Below are 24235 nucleotides of genomic sequence, written 5' to 3' on the forward strand. Positions count from 1 at the left end.
ATTATTTACAAATTCATTTAAAAATTTAGAAGATTTTGCTCTAACGCTTGTTTGTGTGAGTGATCTTTACGCTATCCATGTGAAACAAGATGGCGAGGTTAAGTTTAATCATAACCAACAAAGATGTCACTTTACCACAGGCTACCTGACTAAGTAGTGCCTAATTTGCTCGATAGGTGGTATTAGCGTAAAGGTATATGATTCACAAAATATATTGTACTGGTTTAGCTGACAAACCATTACCAGTAAAATTTAATCCCTTGATTAGTTATGTAGGTAACTACTAATCGCAGGTCAAGCCTGATTTGGTTTCTAAAGGGTTTCCAGGAATCTTCGACAATCATTTACCAGTTCCAATCTTGGATTGGCAGTAGGTAATAATTTATAATGATTTTAAATTATAATATTCTTTTTTTAATATTATAAATGCATTTTCATTGAATTATCAAAATTATTTCATTATTTATAACATTTCTAAAACATTATCATTGAGCCCGCGAAAGTGTGAAGGGTACTTTTATTCCATAGATAACCTGAGCGTTTTTCTACATCCATTTTTTCAAACTACCTACCTACCGCGTGATTTATTTCCCGTTCACTTTAAATTAGACTATGCTATACGGAATATCGCATGGTTTTAGTTGTGATCAGTTGGGATTTCATGGGTCGATTTATTTATACGGAAGACACCAAAACTCATTGTATATAGGTAAGTAATAAATGTCAAGTCATTAAAAATGTCAGTCCGTACAACAAAAGCCTAGATATTGTTGCCTTCATATCAGGCGATTCGTTTTCGCAGGGAAATGATGAGAATCACGATTCCTTCGGAGGTCAACTTCTACTAAGCATTAGTTCATACCCGGAATGACGCTGTGGCGACCACCGGCTCGCCACTCTCTACGCGCCTAAGTCCGCGCGCCTGCGCGATGCGCCACGTCCGTCGCTTAGCAACGACTCACAATACAACACACAATACCTTCTGCCTAAGAAGAAAAATCGTACGTTATTTTTAAATCGTTTTATAAATTTATGTAAATAATATTCTCCTATATGAATAGGAGAATATTATTTACATTATGATTATGAAACTTAGTTTCCCTTACATAGTTAACATGACAAGAACTAACAAAGCTGCATACAAGAAACATCAGTGGTCAGGTGGAAAAAGGAAACGGCGTCAAGTCCAAGCTGCCTTACAACACCATTATGGCACCAATTCGTAAGTATTTCACTGTCAATATCAAATCATACTAGGCTCTTCTAGGTACAGTCGCCATCAGATATATCGCAGCGGCCAAGGTATTCACAATATCTGAACACGCGCTCTAACGCCTTGACAATAGAGGCGTGTTCAGATATTTGTGAGCACCTTGGCCGCTCCAATATATCTGATGGTGACTGTACATGACACATCATCATCATCATCACTATAGTTAAGTAATTATGAATTTAAACTTTAAAAAATGTGCACTGCTGCACAACGACTACTACTCGTGCGCTGCCCGTATTCGACGGTTTTCTGCCATGTTGTTAATTTTGTAATTCTGCCTTTTTCAACCATTTATAATATTTCTTGTCCTCGCGGCTATGAGTATTACTCACAGAAATTTGCGGACCGAGTTGAAATTAACATAATAAATGGTATCATAATTCCAGAAGAAACGTGGCTTGGCGTAATGTTCAAATGAATAACCCACCTGACGTCACGATGTGTGACGATCCGTCAAATGCCCAAACGGTGATAAATAATGGTTCAACTAATGCTGAGTAAGTAAATTGATACCTGTTAGCGTTCTTAAAAGATAATGGCTTGTCACAATGTGTTTTGCATCAGGCGGTCTAGTGAAAGAGTTTGTGTAACTGGCAACCTTGTTCACTAGGGACGGGACGGTACCTACGGTAAGCATGATAAAGATATTGAAAGGAGAGTGAATGCTGGAAATCGTGTGAATCGAGCGCTTAACGCTTTTATGAGCTGCCAGAAGGTGTCGCAAAAAGCACGGTTGGCTGTTCATCATGGTGTTGGTGCCTACACTTATGTATGGTAGCGAAAGTTGGGTATGGCAGAAGAGACATCAGAGCCAAGTGAATGCAGTGGAAATGAGAGCGTTGAGAAGTGTGTGTGGTGTGAGATTGCAAGATGCTCGTAGTTTATACAAAAACTGGCCAAGTGCGAGTCGGTCTCGCGTTTCTAGGGTTCCGTACATAAGTCCAACTCACGCTTGACTGCACATTTCTTATAGGTTTTCCTGTCATCTATATATAGGTAAAGAACTATTTTGTATATTTTTTTTTCAAAACTGAGTCCCATTCGTTTCTGAAATAAAGGGAGGGAAACGGTTCTCATATTTTTCGTCGAAAATGGTATGGCCGATTATCACTTCCCAACTCACGTTTGGCGGAATTTTATTTCGCCGAATTTTCATTTCCCAACCAAATGTTTTTTTTTTATTTGCCAACCGCACAGTTACCAACTAAAGGTTTGGTCTGTGTTTTATAATGTCAATTTTCAAAATGCCAACTTTCATGTCGTAGAGTGTATTTCGGTCAAATTGTGTTTTTAAAAAAACTAATTATAGCCAGCCTTTTATGAATGTAATATGACACCTTAGGGTATGGTGTTTTACGTACACTAGCGTCCCCCCCCCCCTGACGCAACCCCCCTCCCCCCCTTTTGCATGAAATATGTCCCGGTTCACCGTTTTTTACATTTTTTGAGGAAAGTTTAAATTTTAGGAAAAAAGTGTCAATGAACGGAATAGTCCTTAATAAATTCTTAATAAAAAACATTATATTCATTTTTTTATGTGATGCACCATATTCATGTATTAGCTTTTACTTAGGGTTTGAAACTCATTTATTATACACGGTCACGGTGTATAACATGAGGAAACCGAATAATTTTTACAGCGTATTCGCGATCATATTTAGAGACAAAAATATCCTATAAACTTTTTTTTAAATTCGCCTAGTTTCAGAGTTAATACCAATTTAAAAAAAAAACAAAATTTTAATGTTACATAGTGCAAAACGCCTTTTTGATGGCGACGTTGCTACTATGGAACGTAGTCTAAATATCCGTATTGATAGATGTCAAAAAGTGACAAGTAACACTTTGCAAAAACTAAGTTTTACGAAAAAAAAAGCAAAAATCCATTTTAACTGACAAGTTTACCAATAACATTTACTTCTTTTAACATTTACTACATTCATTAGGGTTTGCAATCCGGATCCGAAATGTATGAAATTATCCGGATCTGGATCCAGAGCCGCGGATCTTCCCATACATTTCGGTACGTCGTGCAAACCCTACTTCTTATGTACAAATATATATATTCACTCACAAACACTTGCAACACACTCTAATTTACAATATTTTGATGAAATAATCACTTTTTTACAAGTTTTTATTTAGTTTCACCTGACCGTTGTCTGTCTGTCTGTCTGTCTGTCTGTCTGTCTGTGTGTAATCAAATCTTGCAAGTTAAATTTGATCCACTTCCCAGTTTCCGATTGAGCTGAAATTTTTGCATGCATGTATAAATCGGATGACAATGCAATATTATGGTACCATCGAGCCAGTCTGATGATAGAGACAGGAGGTGGCCATAGGAACTCTGTGATGAAACAACCCAACCTAATTGTGTTTGGCGTTTTTAGAACTGTCTCGATGAGTATTAGTTGTCTGTCGTAAGAAAAGTATAGTCAGCGATAAAAGCTTGTACCAAAAATGAAATTTTTGACAAAAACTTATTTTTATTTCTTAATAAACTTTTCTCTAAAATTAATAATGGCTGAGATATTTGACCCGAAAGTTGAGAAAAATCTAGGACTTGGTCAAATTTACGATGGATGTTATGTCATTATAACATCTAATTAACCGACTTCCAAATCTCAAAGAAGGAGGTTATCATTATCAATTCGGTTGTATGTTTTTATTTTTTATGTTTGTTACTCCATATATCCGTCATCACTGGACCGATTTTGATAATTATTTTTTATATTGTATGTATATGCATATAGATTGGTCCCGTTTTTGTCAAAACCCAGTTCTGATGAGATCCATGAGGAATTGAGGGAACTCCTCAAATCTTAAAGGCATATATGTAATGATTTTTAGGTTTTTATCAACAAATTAAGCATATACATCCAAAAAAGTGACATTTGATGAAGTGGAACTGCTGATGATGATCAGAACGGAACTCTTCAACGACGCATAGTTCGCGTTTGGCGATTTTTCCTCTTCGTTATGTTTGTTAAGGAAGTTAAGTTTTTAAGCCACCTTTTTGTCAAGCTCGAGTTCTGATGATGGGATCCATGAGGAATCGAGGGAACTCCTCAAATCTTAAAGGCATGCGCATAGAAATTTTTGTATTTACATCAGAAAATCAAGCATTTTCATTAAAAACTGTCGCATTTCATGAAGTGGACTTGCTGATGATGACCAGAACAGAACTCTTCAACGACGCATAGTTCACGTTTGGCTATTTTTCGCCTGTGTTATGTTTGTTAAGCAAGTTAAGTTTGTAAGCCACATTTTTGTCAAGCTCGAGTTCTGATGCTGGGATCCATGAGGAATCGAGGGAACTCCTCAAATCTTAAAGGCATGCGTATAGTAATTTATGTATTTACATTAGAAAATTAAGCATTTTTATTAAAAACTGTCGCATTTGATGAAGTGGAACTGCTGATAATGACCAGAACCGAACTCTTCAACGACGCATAGTTCACTTTTGGCGATTTTTCCTCTTGGTTATGTTTGTCAAGCAAGTTAAGTTTTAAAGCGATTTTTCCTCTTGGTTATGTTTGTCAAGCAAGTTAAGTTTTTAAGCCACATTTTTGTCGAGCTCGAGTTCTGATGATGAGATCCATGAGGAATCGAGGGAACTCCTCAAATCTTAAAGGCATGCGTATAGGAATTTTTGTATTTTCATCAGAAAATCAAGCATTTACATTAAAAACTGTCGCATTTGATGAAGTGGAACTGCTGATGATGACCAGAACAGAACTCTTCAACGACGCATAGTTCACGTTTGGCTATTTTTCCTCTTTGTTATGTTTGTTAAGCAAGTTAAGTTTTAAGCCACATTTTTGTCAAGCTCGAGTTCTGATGATGGAATCCATGAGGAATCGAGGGAACTCCTCAAATCTTAAAGGCATGCGTATAGAAATTTTTGTATTTACATCAGAAAATCAAGCATTTTCATTAAAAACTGTCGCATTTCATGAAGTGAAACTGCTGATGATGACCAGAACAGAACTTTTCAACGACGCATAGTACACGTTTGGTGATTTCGAATTTCGATTATGATTTGGACTGCGGCCCGGATTCCGACCAGAACCGGACTCATCGGACCGGTTTGGACCCGTACCCGGACCTAGACTCGGACCCGGATTCGGACCCGGACCCGGACTCGGACCCGGGATCGGACCCGGACTCGGACCTTGACCCGGAAAACCACTATGATACCTAAACTAAATAAACTACTATGGTTACTAACCATAAAATGTAGGTACAAAATATGATGATGCCAAACCCCTCCCGCTCAAACCCCCGTACACCGCACCGCATGCGCCTTTAAGTGGGTTAGGTTAAGTTTGAACTGCGATCCTCACAGAACCGAACAAAAGTGGGTTAGGTTAGGTTAGGTTAGAGGAGAGAATGGGAGAGGATTGTGCCGTGAAGAGAGCGTACTTGGGACAACGAAATGAGAGACACCCGATTGGACGTCCAAGGTACAGCAGAAACGACGTCGTTGCTCAAGACCTGCTCAACCACGGCCATAGCGACTGGCGAGAGCTATTGCAAGACCGAGAAATATGGCGTGATCTGGTGTTGGAGGCCAGGACTCTTTTTGGGTCGTTGCGTCACTATAGTAAGTATTATTAATATCCAGAAAGGAAAATGGGGACTACCTACGTTTGTATGAAAAGGCGATTTATGGGCGGTGGTCGTCCACATTCATCTTAAGGCGGAAATTAATCTAATGAACGTTTTTGCTGACTGGACTGAGCTTATAAAAATAAATAATAATTTTTAAAAATACAATCTTGCCTTTTTTCAAATGACATTATTTATATTAAATATATTAAGAACGGGTCACTCAAAAAAATACAATCTTGCCTTTTTTCAAATGACATTATTTATATTAAATATATTAAGAACGGGTCACTCACGTATTTTAAGTCGAAAAACGCTCGACATTTTAAGATTCGATGTGCTCGATATGTCTGTGTCTCACGGAAGTTTTGTTAGACATTATTTATTGAGAAATATGCGAATTAAGTTATCCAAATAACGGTTACAAATAAGAAGTCCCTATCACAGAGTTATGAACCCTGGCAGAGTTGAATACATAATATTTAATGTCGATATTTAACTAAACATAAGACAAACTCTTTATTTCATTTACGCGAGCGGAGCCGCGGGCCCGCCTAGTCTTACATAACTTCGAATCTATGTATATTAAAATTATTAAAAAAAACATGTCCACCTTTGGGTTACTAATTTACATATGTGTACCAAATTTCAACTTATTTAATTGGTCTGGTAGTTTCCGAGAAAAGAGGCTGTGACAGACAGACAGACAGACAGACGCACCAGTGATCCTATAAGGGTTCCATTTTTTTCCTTTTGAGGTACGGAACCCTAAAAACAACAATGTATAGAATTGACATTACAACTGAGAAAGGTATGTTGAGAATTGAGATGGTTTGGACACGTGGAAAGAATGAGTGAAAAAAGGCTATTAACAAAGAGAGTGTATAAGGGTGAAGTGGAAGTTGGAATTGGAAGGGGTAGACCTCGGCAGACTTTCTCTGATCATATTGGGGAAATCCTGAAAAAAGGCCAGATCAAGAGCCCCCTAAACAGGCGAGCGTGTATGAGGAATTTTATGAAAGTGAAGGAAGCGAAAGAGGTATGTCAGGATCGTGGCAAGTGGAAATCCGTGGTCTCTGCCTACCCCTCCGGGAAATAGGCGTGATTGTATGTATGTTTCAAGTAGCAACGTACCGTTCGAGCTGCTGAGATGAAAACAATATTTTTAGGAGTGGCACTCCATCATACATGTAAATAAGAATGTTTTTTGTTCAGTACAATCAATTGCGTGTGGCACAATGTTCGATAGGTCTTAAAACCAAGTAAGGCTAGGTCACAGACAAAACATGGCTAGGTTCACACTACGAAATATTTCTCATGTACAGTATAAGTACGAGGTTTTAGCAACAAAATTTCTATAGCAGCTTTGTCGTCCTACGTTGCGGACTACCGTGTTTGACGTATGATAACAGTGCGCGCCATTTTTTGAAATTTATAAAGAAACCCGCTGTTTTTGGGACCAGAAATCACCCAATCATTCCAACAAATAATGGAGGAATAGGCATTGCAACAATTATTACCAATACTGAAGAAATATGACGCTCTCTGGCGAATTTTTAGCAGTTTTTTTTCCCACATTCTTTTTTATTTTTCTGCAGAAAATACATAGCAGAAGAGCTATTTTCTTTTTTTTTTATTATGCGTAACATTTTCAAGAGTAAGTAGACCGACACTTGTGAGAAACGAAGCAGTACTGATGATGGACGGCAAAACAGTACCGTGTGTGAGCTATTTCTTGCTCCGTAGTCCTGCAAGGCGTACTACAATGTAGGAGCTAAAGAGGCACGGCCGAACCGAGCCATTTTCTCGCAAGCCGTTCGGCTTCTGGAGGACGCGAACGGCTCCGGACTCCCGACGGATTCCATCGCTTCTGCTATACCTACACAATGTATAAGCACATTGAAAATGCGCTCCCGGCGCGGCCCGACTCAGCCGCCCGCGGTAGGAATCGTACAGTAGGTATAAAGTAATAGCACAATCGCAGTAGGACTAACCTCGAAATCTCTAGAACAGTGCTGAAATTTGGTAGGGTAAGACCTCCAGTGAATGAACACTTAAGGAATTATCCAAGTTTGAAAAATCATTTCTCAGCATTCATTATTAATTTCAATAATTATCGGCAATTTAATGAATCCTCATTTAATAAATAAGAACGTAATTATTTATTCACTGGAGGGTTTACCCTATGTATGTATGTTAATTAAAGGTCTCTTCTTCATGTCCACACTATTTCCGTCACTATTGTCCGACATGCACTTGGCCGGTTGTTGAAAATCTTGAAATTGAAATATCATCAAATCATCATTTACAGAATCCCACTAAAAACGTACGCAAATAAGAATCCACCAACTGTTCGTTTTGAAGCCCCAATCACGTCGACCTCAAGCACACCTCGAGCAGTTGGCGATGAAGCACCTGCAAAACAGGTCGAAGTAAACTGGCCAAATCCTGACCCGGACGTGGAAAGTCACCAACTGTTGGTAGAGACGGTTCCCCACGAAACTTTAGGCGATCTATCTGGCTATCGGATTGTGGACATTAACCATGTCCTCCAATGGGCTTTTATCGTTGAAAGGCACAAAAACAGCTGCCCAGGTTCGACCATAAAATTTGTCAAAGAGACTAGAAACGGGTTTAATAGTGTTCTAACATTTCAATGTCAGATTTGCGGAAAGGTCTTCAAAAATTCGACTGAAAAAAATGAAGACATTAATAAAGCCTTCGTATGGGGCACAGTATCGGCCGGCAGCTACTACGCTGCTACAGCACACCTTACCAGCTGTATGGATATCCCAACAATGTCGAGCAATAAATTTCGCTCCATTGAAAAAGAATTGGGGGAGGTTTGGGAAAACCATTTAACTGAAGTAATTATGAAAGCTGGACAAGAAGAACGAGACATTGCCATTCAAAAGGGACAAATTAACGAGAACGGATTGCCATATACGACAGTGTATCTCGATGGAGGTTGGCTCAAACGATCATATGGTCATAATTATAATTCATCATCTGGAATGGTAAGATAACTTTATTTATTACTTTTAGACCGAGAGACAGTGATCGTTTAGCAAAAAAAAAATTAACTCCCTTGCGGTATGGCGGCCATTTGGAACCATCCGAAAAGTATGGCATGGTGATGTCCATGAATGGCTGCTCGACGATGATCACCTGTGCAAAAATTAGCTTGGCACAAATGATTGAATTGTTTTTTACCGCCTACTTCTTTTTTATGGACTAGGTATCGAAAAATACGAGGATTTTTGTGGAACAAATCGTTCGACACTCGTATTTTATCCGACACGTTCGACTAACGCCCACGCGATTGGGCCGTCGGTACCAGCGCTATGACCATCATTTTTCTTTCCTTCATTACGTACTTAGACCCCTGACGAACCGCCATACTGGTACAAATGACCCAGTAAAATGTGTCACTGTCTTCCGGTCTATGTACTTTGACAACATATTTTTTCCCGTCCCATTCCAGCATACCTATAAATTCCTTACACGATTCACATGAATAAATAAATGAATATTAGGGGACTAATCAGTAATTTACATGTTATGCGAGACAATAAGAATAATTTATTTATTCGTAACATGCCAAAAATATCAGCTTGAGTGGTTACCTATCCGCCGCCGTAGAGACTTGCACATCTTATCTCTACTTTATAAGGTGCTGTTCTGCCCCTCTTCTCCAACTTACCTTGCAGAACGGTTTAGGTTTTTGGCGGATGGAAGTGACCACCGGCTGCGATCTAGTGCGGATCTATCGCTCGCTATTCCTCCCCACAAACACCGGTCTTACAATAAGTCAAAGTCATTCACGATACACTCTGTGAAGCTATGGAACGCGTTGTATCCCCGCTAAGGCAGTGTCAGTCTGTAGCGTCGCTGAAGGCAAAATTAAAGAGGTTATGGCAATAACACAAAATGTCAATTGAAGGACACGTACTGCCCTACTAAGCCGAGTGGCGCTATCTCAAAAGAAAATCCATTACGAATTTATACTTTAGTTTCTATAGCTACTTCTTTTAAGTCTCGCCGTCATGTACATTTTATCTTAGTTTGACTACCATTTCATATGTATCTCTCAGTTACTTAAAGGTTAGCTGGAAGAGATCCCTTAACGGGATAAGTTCGCCTTTGTACACATTTATTGTATTCTCTCTGTGTTATGTACTTGTTTTGTGCAATAAAGTGTTTACTACTACTACTACTACTACTAAAATACAATCGTTCATTATTCTTAATATGATATAGGTAGGGTTTGCAATCCGGATCCGAAATGTATGAAATTATCCGGATCTGGATCCGGAGCCGCGGATCTTCCCATACATTTCGGTAAGTCGTGCAAACCCTAGATATAGATATACCTGTTACCTATATCGTAATAAAAATGGTAATAGGCACTGTTATAATTAAGTAACCAAAGGACAACGAGTAATTTTGGTCCATATCCTCAATACTTATGAAACCTATGCCAAATGATAGCTTCAATGCTATCATTTATATTATACTATGACAGTTAAGTCAAAGTCGCGGGCCAACATGGTCTTGGCCCAAAGGGTAAAACGGGACCCTATTACTAAGACTTCGCTGTCCGTCCGTCCGTCCGTCCGTCCGTCCGTCTGTCACCAGGCTGTATCTCATGAACCGTGATAGCTAGACAGTTGAAATTTTCACAGATGATGTATTTCTGTTGCCGCTATAACAACAAATACTAAAAACAGAAAAAAATAAAGATTTAAATGGGGCTCCCATACAACAAACGTGATTTTTGACCAAAGTTAAGCAACGTCGGGAGTGGTCAGTACTTGGATGGGTGACCTTTTTTTTTTGTTTTTGTTTTGCATTATGGTACGGAACCCTTCGTGCGCGAGTCCGACTGGCAAATGACGAGAGTATAGCGTGTGGTTATATGTAATTGAATCTTAAGTGTAGCGTGGGACCTAAGACATGAGATAAAAAAAAATATGGACTCGTGTGGCATATACAACTTTTAGCATCTACAATGAGGATATTGTAGGAGGTAAAATAATATAAAAGAAATAGATTTATAAATTACGCGAAATGAAATCCTTTTAAACTGTAATTTCATTCCCACCAGTGTCTGTAGTTTCAGTGTGGTGCTGTAACACCATATTGTAACATCCCCATACTGTATCAATGCAAATAAATAATTTCTGATTTCTGATTTCCCATTCCCGTTCTTGTTCCCAGTTATACAACCTAGATCCTAGCTTGACGACCACGCGACAATTAGAATAAATGTGGCTTTCCATCAGAGAAGGATCCTTATGCATCATGTGTAATAACGACCTTTCTGTCAGAATTTCGGATAGGACCTTTTTGCACTTGAAGCATAAGGACCCTCCTCTGATAGAAAGCCACAAATGATTTTACAAATTCATAATATGTAGGTGTAATATATCACAAAGTCTAGGATTTTGTGTCTAGTGTTATAGTTTTTAGAGAGTTTTCACATTGCCCGATCCGATATAGGATGATTCGGATGAAAGTAAAACGTGAGACATACCTAGGTATGTGTATTTCTGTATTTATTTATTCATTTAATAAATAGTTATTACCTACTACAGCACGACAGATAACGCAAAAAAGGCGGACTTTATTATACTTTATTAATGCTAATTACACTGTTTTAGGCTTGTATTATTGGAAAGGAAACAAAGAAGTGCTTATTCCTAGGGATACGTAATAAGTATTGTTACCACTGCCAATATTACGAGAAAAAAAATATGAAGCCAACAGAACATGTCTGTTTTAAAAATTTCAATGGACCTTCAACAGGTGCGTTTCATTACTTATTCATCATCATCTTCTTCGTCGGTATCACTCTTGACAGAGTAGTCGTGATCATCACTTCAGGTGTTGGTGACAAGCTTCACAACACGTCGCCACTCTTCTCTGATGGCCGCCTTCCTCGTACAACCATGGAGTGATGATAAGCCATTTACTGCCGCTTTTATCTGGTCAGTCCACCTCATAGGCGATCTTGCTGGTGGCCTGGTACCCTCAACCTTTCCCAGGACCACAAGTCGCTCAATAGCCACCTCGGCATACGTGACCAAAAAAGGTGAGGATACGAGACTGCACCAAACATTATAAACGCCGCTTCAGCCGCTTGATGCCGAGTTCTCCACGTATAGACTCGTTGGTACGGAATTCAGTCCACGTATAAGTTATTCCATTCTGTGTTCATCATACAGAATGGATTAATTTACAGGTCTGAATATAAAGAAACTAAAGTAGTTGGATAGCATTTTTACAAATCGGTACCTTCGTGTTTTTTTTTTTCATTTACTGAACGGGACTTATCGCGTATTTAATTAATTTTTAAATTCACCTCCGACGTTTGGAGGACGGTGTTGTCCCCGTGGTCTCAAAAAATACTGGCTAATGTTGACATAAGTACACCTAAACATCTTTAGCCGATGCGCACAAGAAGATGTTGAATTGTTGATGTCAACTTAAGCCAGTCTTCTCCGAGAACGCGGAGTCGGCCGTGAGTCGTAAAACTTAATTCGTAATAAAATCGGGAAAGTTTCTGTCAGTTTAGAGGGTGTGTGTGTTTGTGTCAGTATCAGTGTGGGTTTGCAATCCGGGATCCGAAATGTATGAAATTATCCGGATCTGGATCCGGATCCGCGGAGCTTCGCATACATTTCAGATCCTTTGTGCAAACCCTAAGTGTAATATGTGTTTTTTATAAAATTTAAAATATTTACAAATAAAAATATTTAAACGATTAAAGTAGTTTTTGGGGTGTCATTGTATTCATGCACACTGTTTTTACTAATTTCATAATTTGTGCTAAATAAATCATGCTAAGACGGTCATATGATACAGGTATTTATCCATACAATATATGACAATTTTAGAAAATCAAATATATGACGGATAAATCCGTCAAATACTTTGAACTAAAGTTTGTTCTCGTTTTAACTCAGATCTCTATTTGTAATTTTATGGCTATTACAAATCCATGACTACAGTATTAAGGTTTAAGTTACTATTTTTCTCCTGACAGCTATGGAGGCAGACATAGTCATTGAAGGCTTTAAAAAAAGTGAAGAAATGCATGGACTGCAATATAAATCCTTCATTGGTGACGGCGATTCATCCGTTTATGCCCATATAAAAAAAAAAATACCGTATGGACATAAAGTCACTAAAATCGAATGCAAAAATCACCTCGTCAAAAATTATACCGCGGGCTTGTATAAGGTAATTATTAAGTGCGTGCGGTTATGTGAGAGATGGGCATCATTCGAATAAACTTCTATCTGAATGATCATTCTAATAAAGAATAATTCGCGATATTTTTATTCGCGGATGATTTATTTGCGAATGATTTAGGTACCTTACGGCGGTTGGCGCTTACGCTATTATTAACGCCGCTCCAATATTATTGCGGCGCTATGTGACCTAAATGCCAACCGCCATAAGGTACCTTTTACCTTGGAACGTCACATTCTTTGTTATTTCATATCTAGTGAATCTCTAATTCATTTCCCGAATCGAGCCAACAGTTGCCAAATCTTTCGAAACCGTGAAAACTTTATAAGATATTCCAATAAAATTATTCGTGGCAATTCATTCGACGAATAAATCATTCGCGGATGAATTATTCAATAATCATGTGACATTTTTATTCGTCATTCGCGATAATTTTTGTTATTTTCATTCGTTATTCGTCATTCGAATAAAATTTGCCCGTCTCTGGGTTATGTGGACATGTTGTGAATCTAATAGAAGGGCACATAGTTTAGGACTCATTATCTGTTTGTTTATTTGTTCAAAAGAAAATATTACTTCAAATTTCAGACGAACAGACAGACTTAACGAAACTATAAAGATAACGTTTCTGCTGTTTTTCATATTGAGATCATATTTTTAAATTATTGTTTGTTGTTTACCTAATTATAAGAAATAAATAAATAAAGTACGGATACGGAACCCTAAAAATGAAGGGATTTTATTAACAAGTTATAATATCATAGTAAATATTTGTGGTTTTTGTTTTTAGATTTTGACTAATACAAAGCTACCCCTGCTAGGTAGAAATATGCTAAAGCCAAGAATTGAGAATTTGACCATTGTGACAAGAAAAGTAATCATCCACTGTCACAAAGATCCGAATCGCCTTCGAAAAGATTTGAAGAACGTGGCCTATCACGTTTACGGCCGTCACATGGAGTGTCAACCATATTATTGTAATTACACAGAGGCCAATGACGAACACCCAAAAGTAAATGAAGACAAAGATCTCGTGACAATAATGACAACCAAGGCACCTGGAGTTTGGGCAAACATCTGTGCCGCTAATGAACATATTTTATCTAAGTCCCACAGAGTGAGTAATGAGACCACGAACGTAGCAGAAAACTTTATGAGCTTGGTGAATAAATTCACTTGCGGCCAGCGACTCAGCCTTGGAAAAGGTGGTTCGTATCAAAGAAGAGTCCTTCTTGCAGGTAAGTGAACAAAAAAAAAATACCGTCATATCTTAAGCTAATTTCACAAACTGTCATTGTATAATGGGCTTCAAAAAGGGGCTCTGGACCGATTTGTCCACAATTCTATTTCGTCACCTTCTCAACTTGTCATTATTTTATTTTATTTACTTGATATTATTATAACAGTCCTTATTCTTCATCATTCCTACATCGTCACTTTCCTACCTTTTCCACATACCTATGTGGTCCACTGTACTAACTCGTCCACATAGCTCTCCCAACGAAAACCAAAAATTGCTAATCGGGGGAAATAATTCGTGTGTAAAACGTATTTTAGCATAGTTGTAAGGAATGGCGTATTAAACAACATAATAAAAGTACTAGGGTGTCCTACCTCCGGGGTCAGTTTGGCGTGCTATTCTTGGGACTAGGGTTTGCACGATGGATCCGAAATGAATGGGAAGATCCGCGGATCCGGATCCGGATTACAAACCCTACTTGGGACATCCTAAATATCAACTTTGTAGGAAATTTCAAACAGATTATTTACGTATGAGACTATTTTTTGTTAAGGGCTACCGTTTACGAATTATTTACGAAAAACTGTCAAAAGGGACCTTTAAACTCGCCCTACCCGTTAGCTTCACCCCCACTTCACTTTTAGTCGGTTATTTAATACACCATCCCAACAACTATGCCAAAATACGCTTATACACGAATTATTTCCCCCATTTATCCTTGGTTTGATGGCCTAACAGGGAAGTCGCTTTCAATAATATCTTATCTCTCTTCGAAGGCCGCAAAAATATGTGATACGCTCTTATAGCTTTACATATAAGATCTGTCAGATATTTTTGCGGCCTTCGTTATGTAAGATATTATTGCACAATGCTGGAATTAATGGAGATCAAAACCATTGGCGAACAATTAGATAAAAACCGAAGAATTGCGAGTCTGACTCGCCCACCGAGGGTTCCGTACAAATCTTACTTATTTTTTGCATTTTTTTTACAAATGTATACTTTTCATTTTTTTCCATGTACTTGTAGTGTAAGACGGGAAGTACCCTATACATTTTGATCTGAGCAAGAGTTTGCAATCTGGATCCGAAATGTATTAAATTATCCTGGTCTGGATCCGGATACGCAGATCTTCGCATACATTTCAGATCCGTCTTGCAAATCCTAATAAATGATAATAAATAATTTTGGCCACCTTAGCCTATGGAGACTAGCAAGCAACGCTAAGTGGTTTTCGTAGTCTATGGATGTTACTATATTAAGGGGGTCACATGCGCGTTTCTAGACTCAATGATTATTATAGTTGAGTTAGGAGCCCATACATTAAAAATACCCAATTGCAGTTTGGTAATCGAAATCCTAATGCAAGAATTACAGTCGACGAGTAGAAAAAAACTTATATTAGGTTTGTATAACAGTTTCATTGTAATTGAGCCTGTTTCCTGAACTAGGACAAAGCCTGTGACTCAGGATTCAGTGATACCTCTGAGGAAAGTGCTACAGGTTCTTTTATGAAGTTAAGTATTTAAAGTATAAAAGTATATGGTCTTCATTTCAACCCAATGTCTTCATTTTTAACAGACTACTGGATAGATTTGACTGAGACGATCTTGTACTGATTTGATTGGGATCATTTTCGTCAGGTCAGGATCTAATATGAAAACATCTGATGAAATCGAGGTTACTCTTTAAAGGTTTCAGGTTCACTAATACTTAATGTTTTTCATTACACTTGCGATACAAAAATTAAGTATAAAGACAAAAAACTGTCAATTATCGCATTAGAAACTTCATAACTCCCTAGGGAGAACGCTTTTTCTATAACTCCCGCTAAACCTGCGTGCATTTACACATTTACTGAGCGAGTGTGATGAAAACATCATTTGTCATACTGATGAAGGCTTACTGATGGAGATTTTTAATATATGTAGTTAGTCGGCTCTTTTTTGCTAAAGATTATATTTATTTTTTAGGTTTGTCACAAACGACTGGATATAGTTGGCACAAACAAGCATGGCTTAAAACCTCCAGCCATAATATTGGCCAACATTTCCAACTTTACATAAAAAGGAAAGAACTTATCCGGATGCGACGCCAAAGATGTCCAAGGACGCGCAATTTTAAACCTACTGTCATTAAACCCGACAAAGACTATGGTCCCAAAGCATGCGATCCTGTTGACTTGAGCCGAGAAGATATAAAAAGAATAGGGCAAGAAAAGCTTATGGAACTGCAAGTGACACCCGACCAAATCGCTGAAATAGAGCAACAAACTAAAGATCAGCATGATAACGAACTCTACAACGTGATCAGGAGTGATAGATTGACTGCAAGCCAATTCGGGATGGTAATTAATTACTCTTCCTGAGACCAAGATAAGTCTGCAAAGATTTTGTTAGCAAACTCAGTGCAAGTGTTATTTTAAACGTCAAACTTTCATGAAATTTTTACTTATAAATAACACTTGCACTGCGTATGCTATCAAAATAGTTGCAGACTTTTCTTGATGGTCTCACTCTAGCAACATATTTACTCTACATTTTTTTTCCTATGAACTTGTCTGAAATGTATATGCAACTATCTGTAGACTGGACATATTGGACCGGAATATGAACAGAACCTTTTGTATTGATTTCGAGCTCACGATATTTTCACGCAGTTACATGCATCTTGTTTATGGGTAACTGATAGGGTTTGCACGACGGATCCGAAATGTATGGGAAGATCCGCGGATCCGGATCCAGATCCGGATAATTTCATACATATCGGATCCGGATTGCAAACCCTAGTAACTGATGATAGCGGGCGGGTGTCTCAGTATAGGTGTAGTAGACCGCGCTCGCTCTACCCTTAGGTATTCGTGTGCGTCGGTTGCGTTCGCTTTCAACGTTATTACTGAATCGCGATTAGAAAGGGATTGAGATAGCTGTCAATCCATATTGATTTTGACGTAAGTGTATGGAAATCTGTTATTTCTAATCCCTTTCTGATCGCGGCATGATAATACCACTAGTCGTATTCACACTTGTTGGTATGTCCACGCACACTAAACTCACAGTGTCACTACGCGTGTTTGATTCGGATATCACTACAAAAGGTTATCACGGTCCATATCCCGGTCGATATAAGTCTAGTGAAACTAACCGTGAATCATTCAAAACTGTTTTCTGTAGACTATATTTTTTTCTAACCAGGTATGCAAACGACGAAATAAAACTCCTTGCCACAATCACGTGAAACAAATTTTGTATAAAAACAATATTTTAACATCTGATATGAAATACGGGCAGCATAACGAAGCTGTTGCAAGGACTCTTTTTGAAACCACAACGAATAAAAAAGTGGAACGTGCGGGTTTATTTATTGATAAACAATACGGATTCCTAGGCGCAAGTCCAGATGGTAAATATGTATCTGCAAAGAATCTTTGTTTGAAACTATGACAAGCACAGTCAAGCGCAGTCTTATTAATGCTAATATTATTAAAGTGAAACTATTATTCTATCGCCCAAATGTTTTAGACTGTCTACTAGCATGTCGCATTACATTAGTTACAGCATTAGTAAAACTCTACTTCATTTCTAGTACCTAGAGTTCATAGTCTGAAAGCGAGGACCTATAACACCAAAATAGTCAAAACAAGAGTTCATGTCTCTCTGAAATAAGCATCATCATCCAATTCCCATCGATTGCTGGTTACTCGCAACTCGCAAGCATGTAGACATCTCGAAAACTCCAGTGTAACGTGACCATGAGATTGATGAGATCCATTTGTCGAAATTTTTCAGTTTAATGCCTACAATCCGAAAAAAAATTTTACTTGCATCGTAGTTTCCTAAAACCACTCAATAAATTTTTATTTTAGGTATCATTATTGATGAGAATGCTCTACTTGAAATAAAATGCTTTCCATCACTGAAAAGAAGCCAAGAAAGCATTGAAACCGCGGCTGAAAGCCGCGGAAATAAGTTTTGCTTGAAATATAATAAGGAAGGTAAATTGGTTATGAACACAAACCATAATTATTATTACCAGGTGAGTATTTTATTGTGTATAATAACTTTATTCAGATAATATTAATTATAAATACAATACTAACAAATCTAAATATGCGTGTAAACATAATCCCAACTTAAACGACTTGTTCTTGTAGTGTTTTAGTTTATATAATTTTTCTTCGTGGATTACATTTATCAAATAAAAGTTATAACTTAATGACTATTATATTGTATTACTAGGTGCAAGGACAACTGCGTATTGCTGACATGGCAAAATGTTATTTTGTCTGTTTTATTGACCCTGGGATAAATATGACTATAATCGAAGTAGACCGAGACGAGGACTTTATACACAATATGATACCAAAACTCGTATCTTTTTACAAGAACTGCATCGTCCCCGAGCTCATTCTGCGAAGAGTTCCAAAAAACCAAAAATGCGTCGAAATTTCAGACTTGCCTGGTACGTTACAGATTTATTTAAGATTTACCCAGGATGGAACAGAGGTGGTATATTTATTCAAAGTGTAGTTGAATTGTTGTTTTTGTACACAAATTGTATATCCGTTTGCCTGATTCAGTCCTAGATATATACTTCTTACTTTTAGTTCATCTGATGTTGGAGCCAGGAGGTTGATTTGCTAACTCAATCTACTAGAGTTCAATTTGTTCAAAAAGTCCTTCACATTATCTTTAGCATAGTCAACGATGGAACTATAAAGAAAGAGAGAAATTGGGCGTCTTTTGTTGTTTTACAGAATTAATATAATATTCATTCCTATGTATAGTTATCATTATTTAAATGAACTCAACACGGGATGAGCTGTGGTTAAAGTATAATTTGTGTTAATTTATAGTCAATAATTAGTTTTTGGTAAAAAAAAACATTTTTGGTTTGGTATATGTTATTATCAATGACTGCAGTTTTCTTTCCATAGGCAACAAACAACAACATTCAGACAAATCTAATAATCCCAAACACAATTAGCTTGCGTTGTTTTATCACAGAGTTCCCATAGACACCTTCTGTGTTCATCATCAAATCAGCTCTATGTCATAATAATATTGCATATTGTCATTGTATTATGAGTGCAAAATATCAACTCAATCGGAAATCGGCTAGTAAGCCTTATTTAGCTTCCAAAATTTGACCTACACTAACATACATACTTATGGCGTTATTCATAAATATAGGTATTCATAAAACATTTAATTTCAAGTACTTTTAACTATTGTAATTTCGACTAGATTTTTTAAACTTTTTTATCCTTTCCTATAATCAATTATGATCGTTTTTAGCTGATCATCAAAAACAATAAACGTCGGACAACGGACAGTTCACGTCACGTCATCCCTGTAAAGATGAAAAAAAAAATAGTATAGTATTTGTAAATATATACTCATGTACATAGTAAAATCATGTTGTTTAATTGATAGTGCCTACAAAAAGAAAATACGTTTATTTCCATTATTTATCCAATGTTTCGCCCTGAAAACTCTGAAATACATGCTAACTAGCATGTGATATGTATAATGATTATAATGAATGATTGATTTATTTGAGGAATATAATTTTAATTTAGTTTTATTGGTAATATAAAACTAAATTAAAATTATATTTTATCAATTTGATTAGCTGACTGATGCACGGATCTAAAATGTATGCGAAGAACCGCGGATTCGGATCCAGATCCGGATAATTTCATACATTTCGGATCCGGATTGCAAACCCTATGTGCGGACAACCAATCTGTCCGTATTTTATTTACTGTAAGCTTATTTTTAGGGTTCCGTACCTCAAAAGGAAAAAAAAGAACCCTTATAGGATCACTCGTGCGTCTGTCTGTCTGTCTATCTGTCTGTCTGTCTGGCTGTCCGTCTGTCACAGCCGATTTTCTCCGGAACTACTGAACCAATTAATTTGAAATTACTACTGATTCTAAAATTTTGGAAAAACTACATAAAATAAATGATGTGTTAAAAATTGGGTATCGTCTTGGGTCGTCCCATTCGTTTTTCGTCAAGTTCTTAAATTAGTCCTATTCTGCTTTCGTCACTCATTCTTCATTGATCACAATCGTCGGTGGCTTTCAATGTAGAATGAGTGACGAAAGCAGAATAGGACTAATTTAAGAACTTGACGAAAAACGAATGGGACCACCCAAGACGATACCAAAAATTGTGTTATATACGAAACCAGGAACGCGAGTCCGACTCGCACTTGGCCGGTTTTTTTTTGTTGCTATTTTTCCATACATCATTCCGAATCCAATGAGGTACCTTATGTCACACGTATTTTTAGGATTAGTAAGTATCTCTAATTTTCACCATTTTAAACTTGACGACGAAACTACACTCTGCGTGTACACGGTGGCTAAAAAATAACTGCATTCCCGTTGCCAGGGAGGTTTTGGATTTACACTGAGCAACTTTTGCGAAGTAAAAATTTACCCTTCCATAGAAAATGGACCAGCCAAAATGTTTGAAACAGCAAATTTTTTTTTTCACGATTTCGTGGTTGGTTCCATAGTAAAAGTAGTTCAGTATAATCCCAAAACCTCTCTGGCAACGGGAATGCAGATATTTTTAAGCCACCCTGTATATGTACTGGAAATAGATAAGAATGGGTATCTTTGGCTAGGCACTCAGTTTTGCACCGTAGCGAACGAAACTCTAAGTCTCTCTGTCGCACTAATTAGATGAGTGATAGAGAGAGATAACCGTTTCGTTCGCTACGGTGCAAAACTGAGTGCCTAGCCAAAGATACCCATTCTTATCTATTTCCAGTACATATACAGGGTGGCTTAAAAATATCTGCATTCCCGTTGCCAGAGAGGTTTTGGGATTATACTGAACTACTTTTACTATGGAACCAACCACGAAATCGTGAAAAAAAAAATTTGCTGTTTCAAACATTTTGGCTGGTCCATTTTCTATGGAAGGGTAAATTTTTACTTCGCAAAAGTTGCTCAGTGTAAATCCAAAACCTCCCTGGCAACGGGAATGCAGTTATTTTTTAGCCACCGTGTACACGCAGAGTGTAGTTTCGTCGTCAAGTTTAAAATGGTGAAAATTAGAGATACTTACTAATCCTAAAAATACGTGTGACATAAGGTACCTCATTGGATTCGGAATGATGTATGGAAAAATAGCAACAAAAAAAAACCGGCCAAGTGCGAGTCGGACTCGCGTTCCTGGTTTCGTATATAACACAATTTTTGGTATCGTCTTGGGTGGTCCCATTCGTTTTTCGTCAAGTTCTTAAATTAGTCCTATTCTGCTTTCGTCACTCATTCTACATTGAAAGCCACCGACGATTGTGATCAATGAAGAATGAGTGACGAAAGCAGAATAGGACTAATTTAAGAACTTGACGAAAAACGAATGGGACGACCCAAGACGATACCCAATTTTTAACACATCATTTATTTTATGTAGTTTTTCCAAAATTTTAGAATCAGTAGTAATTTCAAATTAATTGGTTCAGTAGTTCCGGAGAAAATCGGCTGTGACAGACGGACAGCCAGACAGACAGACAGATAGACAGACAGACAGACGCACGAGTGATCCTATAAGGGTTCTTTTTTTTCCTTTTGAGGTACGGAACCCTAAAAATAAGCTTACAGTAAATAAAATACGGACAGATTGGTTGTCCGCACATAGGGTTTGCAATCCGGATCCGAAATGTATGAAATTATCCGGATCTGGATCCGAATCCGCGGTTCTTCGCATACATTTTAGATCCGTGCATCAGTCAGCTAATCAAATTGATAAAATATAATTTTAATTTAGTTTTATATTACCAATAAAACTAAATTAAAATTATATTCCTCAAATAAATCAATCATTCATTATAATCATTATACATATCACATGCTAGTTAGCATGTATTTCAGAGTTTTCAGGGCGAAACATTGGATAAATAATGGAAATAAACGTATTTTCTTTTTGTAGGCACTATCAATTAAACAACATGATTTTACTATGTACATGAGTATATATTTACAAATACTATACTATTTTTTTTTTCATCTTTACAGGGATGACGTGACGTGAACTGTCCGTTGTCCGACGTTTATTGTTTTTGATGATCAGCTAAAAACGATCATAATTGATTATAGGAAAGGATAAAAAAGTTTAAAAAATCTAGTCGAAATTACAATAGTTAAAAGTACTTGAAATTAAATGTTTTATGAATACCTATATTTATGAATAACGCCATAAGTATGTATGTTAGTGTAGGTCAAATTTTGGAAGCTAAATAAGGCTTACTAGCCGATTTCCGATTGAGTTGATATTTTGCACTCATAATACAATGACAATATGCAATATTATTATGACATAGAGCTGATTTGATGATGAACACAGAAGGTGTCTATGGGAACTCTGTGATAAAACAACGCAAGCTAATTGTGTTTGGGATTATTAGATTTGTCTGAATGTTGTTGTTTGTTGCCTATGGAAAGAAAACTGCAGTCATTGATAATAACATATACCAAACCAAAAATGTTTTTTTTTACCAAAAACTAATTATTGACTATAAATTAACACAAATTATACTTTAACCACAGCTCATCCCGTGTTGAGTTCATTTAAATAATGATAACTATACATAGGAATGAATATTATATTAATCCCAAAACCTCTCTGGCAACGGGAATGCAGATATTTTTAAGCCACCCTGTATATGTACTGGAAATAGATAAGAATGGGTATCTTTGGCTAGGCACTCAGTTTTGCACCGTAGCGAACGAAACTCTAAGTCTCTCTGTCGCACTAATTAGATGAGTGATAGAGAGAGATAACCGTTTCGTTCGCTACGGCGCAAATGATTGGCACCTTAGCTAGGCCCTTTGGAGATCTAAGAACTGTGTATATTCGGAAAATACGACCATAGTGGTTATCCCGAGCGGACATCCCATTTGCCGCACTCGCTAAGCGGATGGAATGAAGCAATTGCTTTAAAGCTTGCATTATGTAGGTACTCTCTCCTAAACTACCTACTAAAGCATGAATATTTCAGTTCTGCATTGAAATTCAACTTTGGATCCATGGACATTCTTTTATTCTAGTTAAAACCGTCAGTGTGGTCCATAAGTTCCACTACGTCACGTATTTTAGTACTTCAAGCTTACAAACGTGCATGATGTACCTACTTAGTGGAATCTACAATTTCTATACAAATGTGGCTTTCCATCAGACAATGGTCATTTTTTATCAGGAGTTCTGTTGAAAAGGACCATATTGCACTTGAAGCCTAAGGATTATGTGATGGAAAGCCACAAATATTTGGAACACTTTTTTAGCATCAGGATTGAATATAGGTACCTACTAGTGATTTTGAGTTGGAAGAACCAGATTAAAAAGATTAGGATCTGTGAGGCTCAGGTCTTCAATTTTTTTTCGAAAAAAGCTCTTTTGGACCATTATGACGCATGCTCCTTTGCGGCATGAAAAAACGCATTGTAGAAAGTATGTTTCAGTGACCCTTGAAATTTTTAATTTTGAATGTAAGTAGGTAGTTAGAATCGGACCAAGCTAACGCCTGAGCCACGAGCCACGAAACGCACGCTACGTGCGTGCATATGTAAGTATTGCGTAGGTAATGTATGGCACTCGATGACAACGTCTAGCAAAAAGAAATAAGTAAAGGTCTGTCTAAGATCTGCATACAGTTACGAATTTATCGTATGGGCCCCTACAAATCTCACAGATAATTGCATGTGATTTGCGTTACATTCTACGATTTATTGCAAGGTACCTATGTAGTATGTACTTATATGGAATACACCGTCCGTGACCATAGACAATCCGCCCATTTTGATGCTAAATTCAGCTCGTCTGGTTGCGCCTTTA

General features: G+C 37.4%; 2 protein-coding genes across 4 annotated transcripts in view; one reads left to right on the forward strand and one right to left on the reverse strand.

Moving 5' to 3' along the window:
- The window catches only part of LOC134675457 (lysine-specific demethylase 5-like), a 79061-nt gene that overhangs the window by 21794 nt on the left and 33032 nt on the right, over positions 1-24235 (reverse strand). The gene's annotated exons all lie outside the window — the stretch shown is intronic.
- On the forward strand, positions 1008-19796 carry LOC134675435 (uncharacterized). Of its 3 annotated transcripts, XM_063533702.1 has the most exons (7): positions 1008-1222; positions 1660-1770; positions 16355-16728; positions 17576-17783; positions 18247-18416; positions 18620-18842; positions 19679-19796. In XM_063533702.1, exons 2-7 carry the CDS (start codon positions 1752-1754, stop codon positions 19696-19698), a joined length of 1014 nt encoding a protein of 337 aa, XP_063389772.1. In that variant the 5' UTR covers positions 1008-1222; positions 1660-1751; the 3' UTR covers positions 19699-19796. The 3 variants fall into 3 exon arrangements, with proteins under 3 accessions (XP_063389772.1, XP_063389771.1, XP_063389773.1); XM_063533701.1 differs by having other exon boundaries at positions 18620-19796; XM_063533703.1 differs by lacking the exons at positions 16355-16728; positions 17576-17783; positions 18247-18416; positions 18620-18842; positions 19679-19796 and adding an exon at positions 8196-8976.

This window comes from Cydia fagiglandana, chromosome 22, assembly GCF_963556715.1.
Source record: "Cydia fagiglandana chromosome 22, ilCydFagi1.1, whole genome shotgun sequence".
In the NCBI taxonomy this organism is placed as follows: Eukaryota; Metazoa; Arthropoda; class Insecta; order Lepidoptera; family Tortricidae; genus Cydia; species Cydia fagiglandana.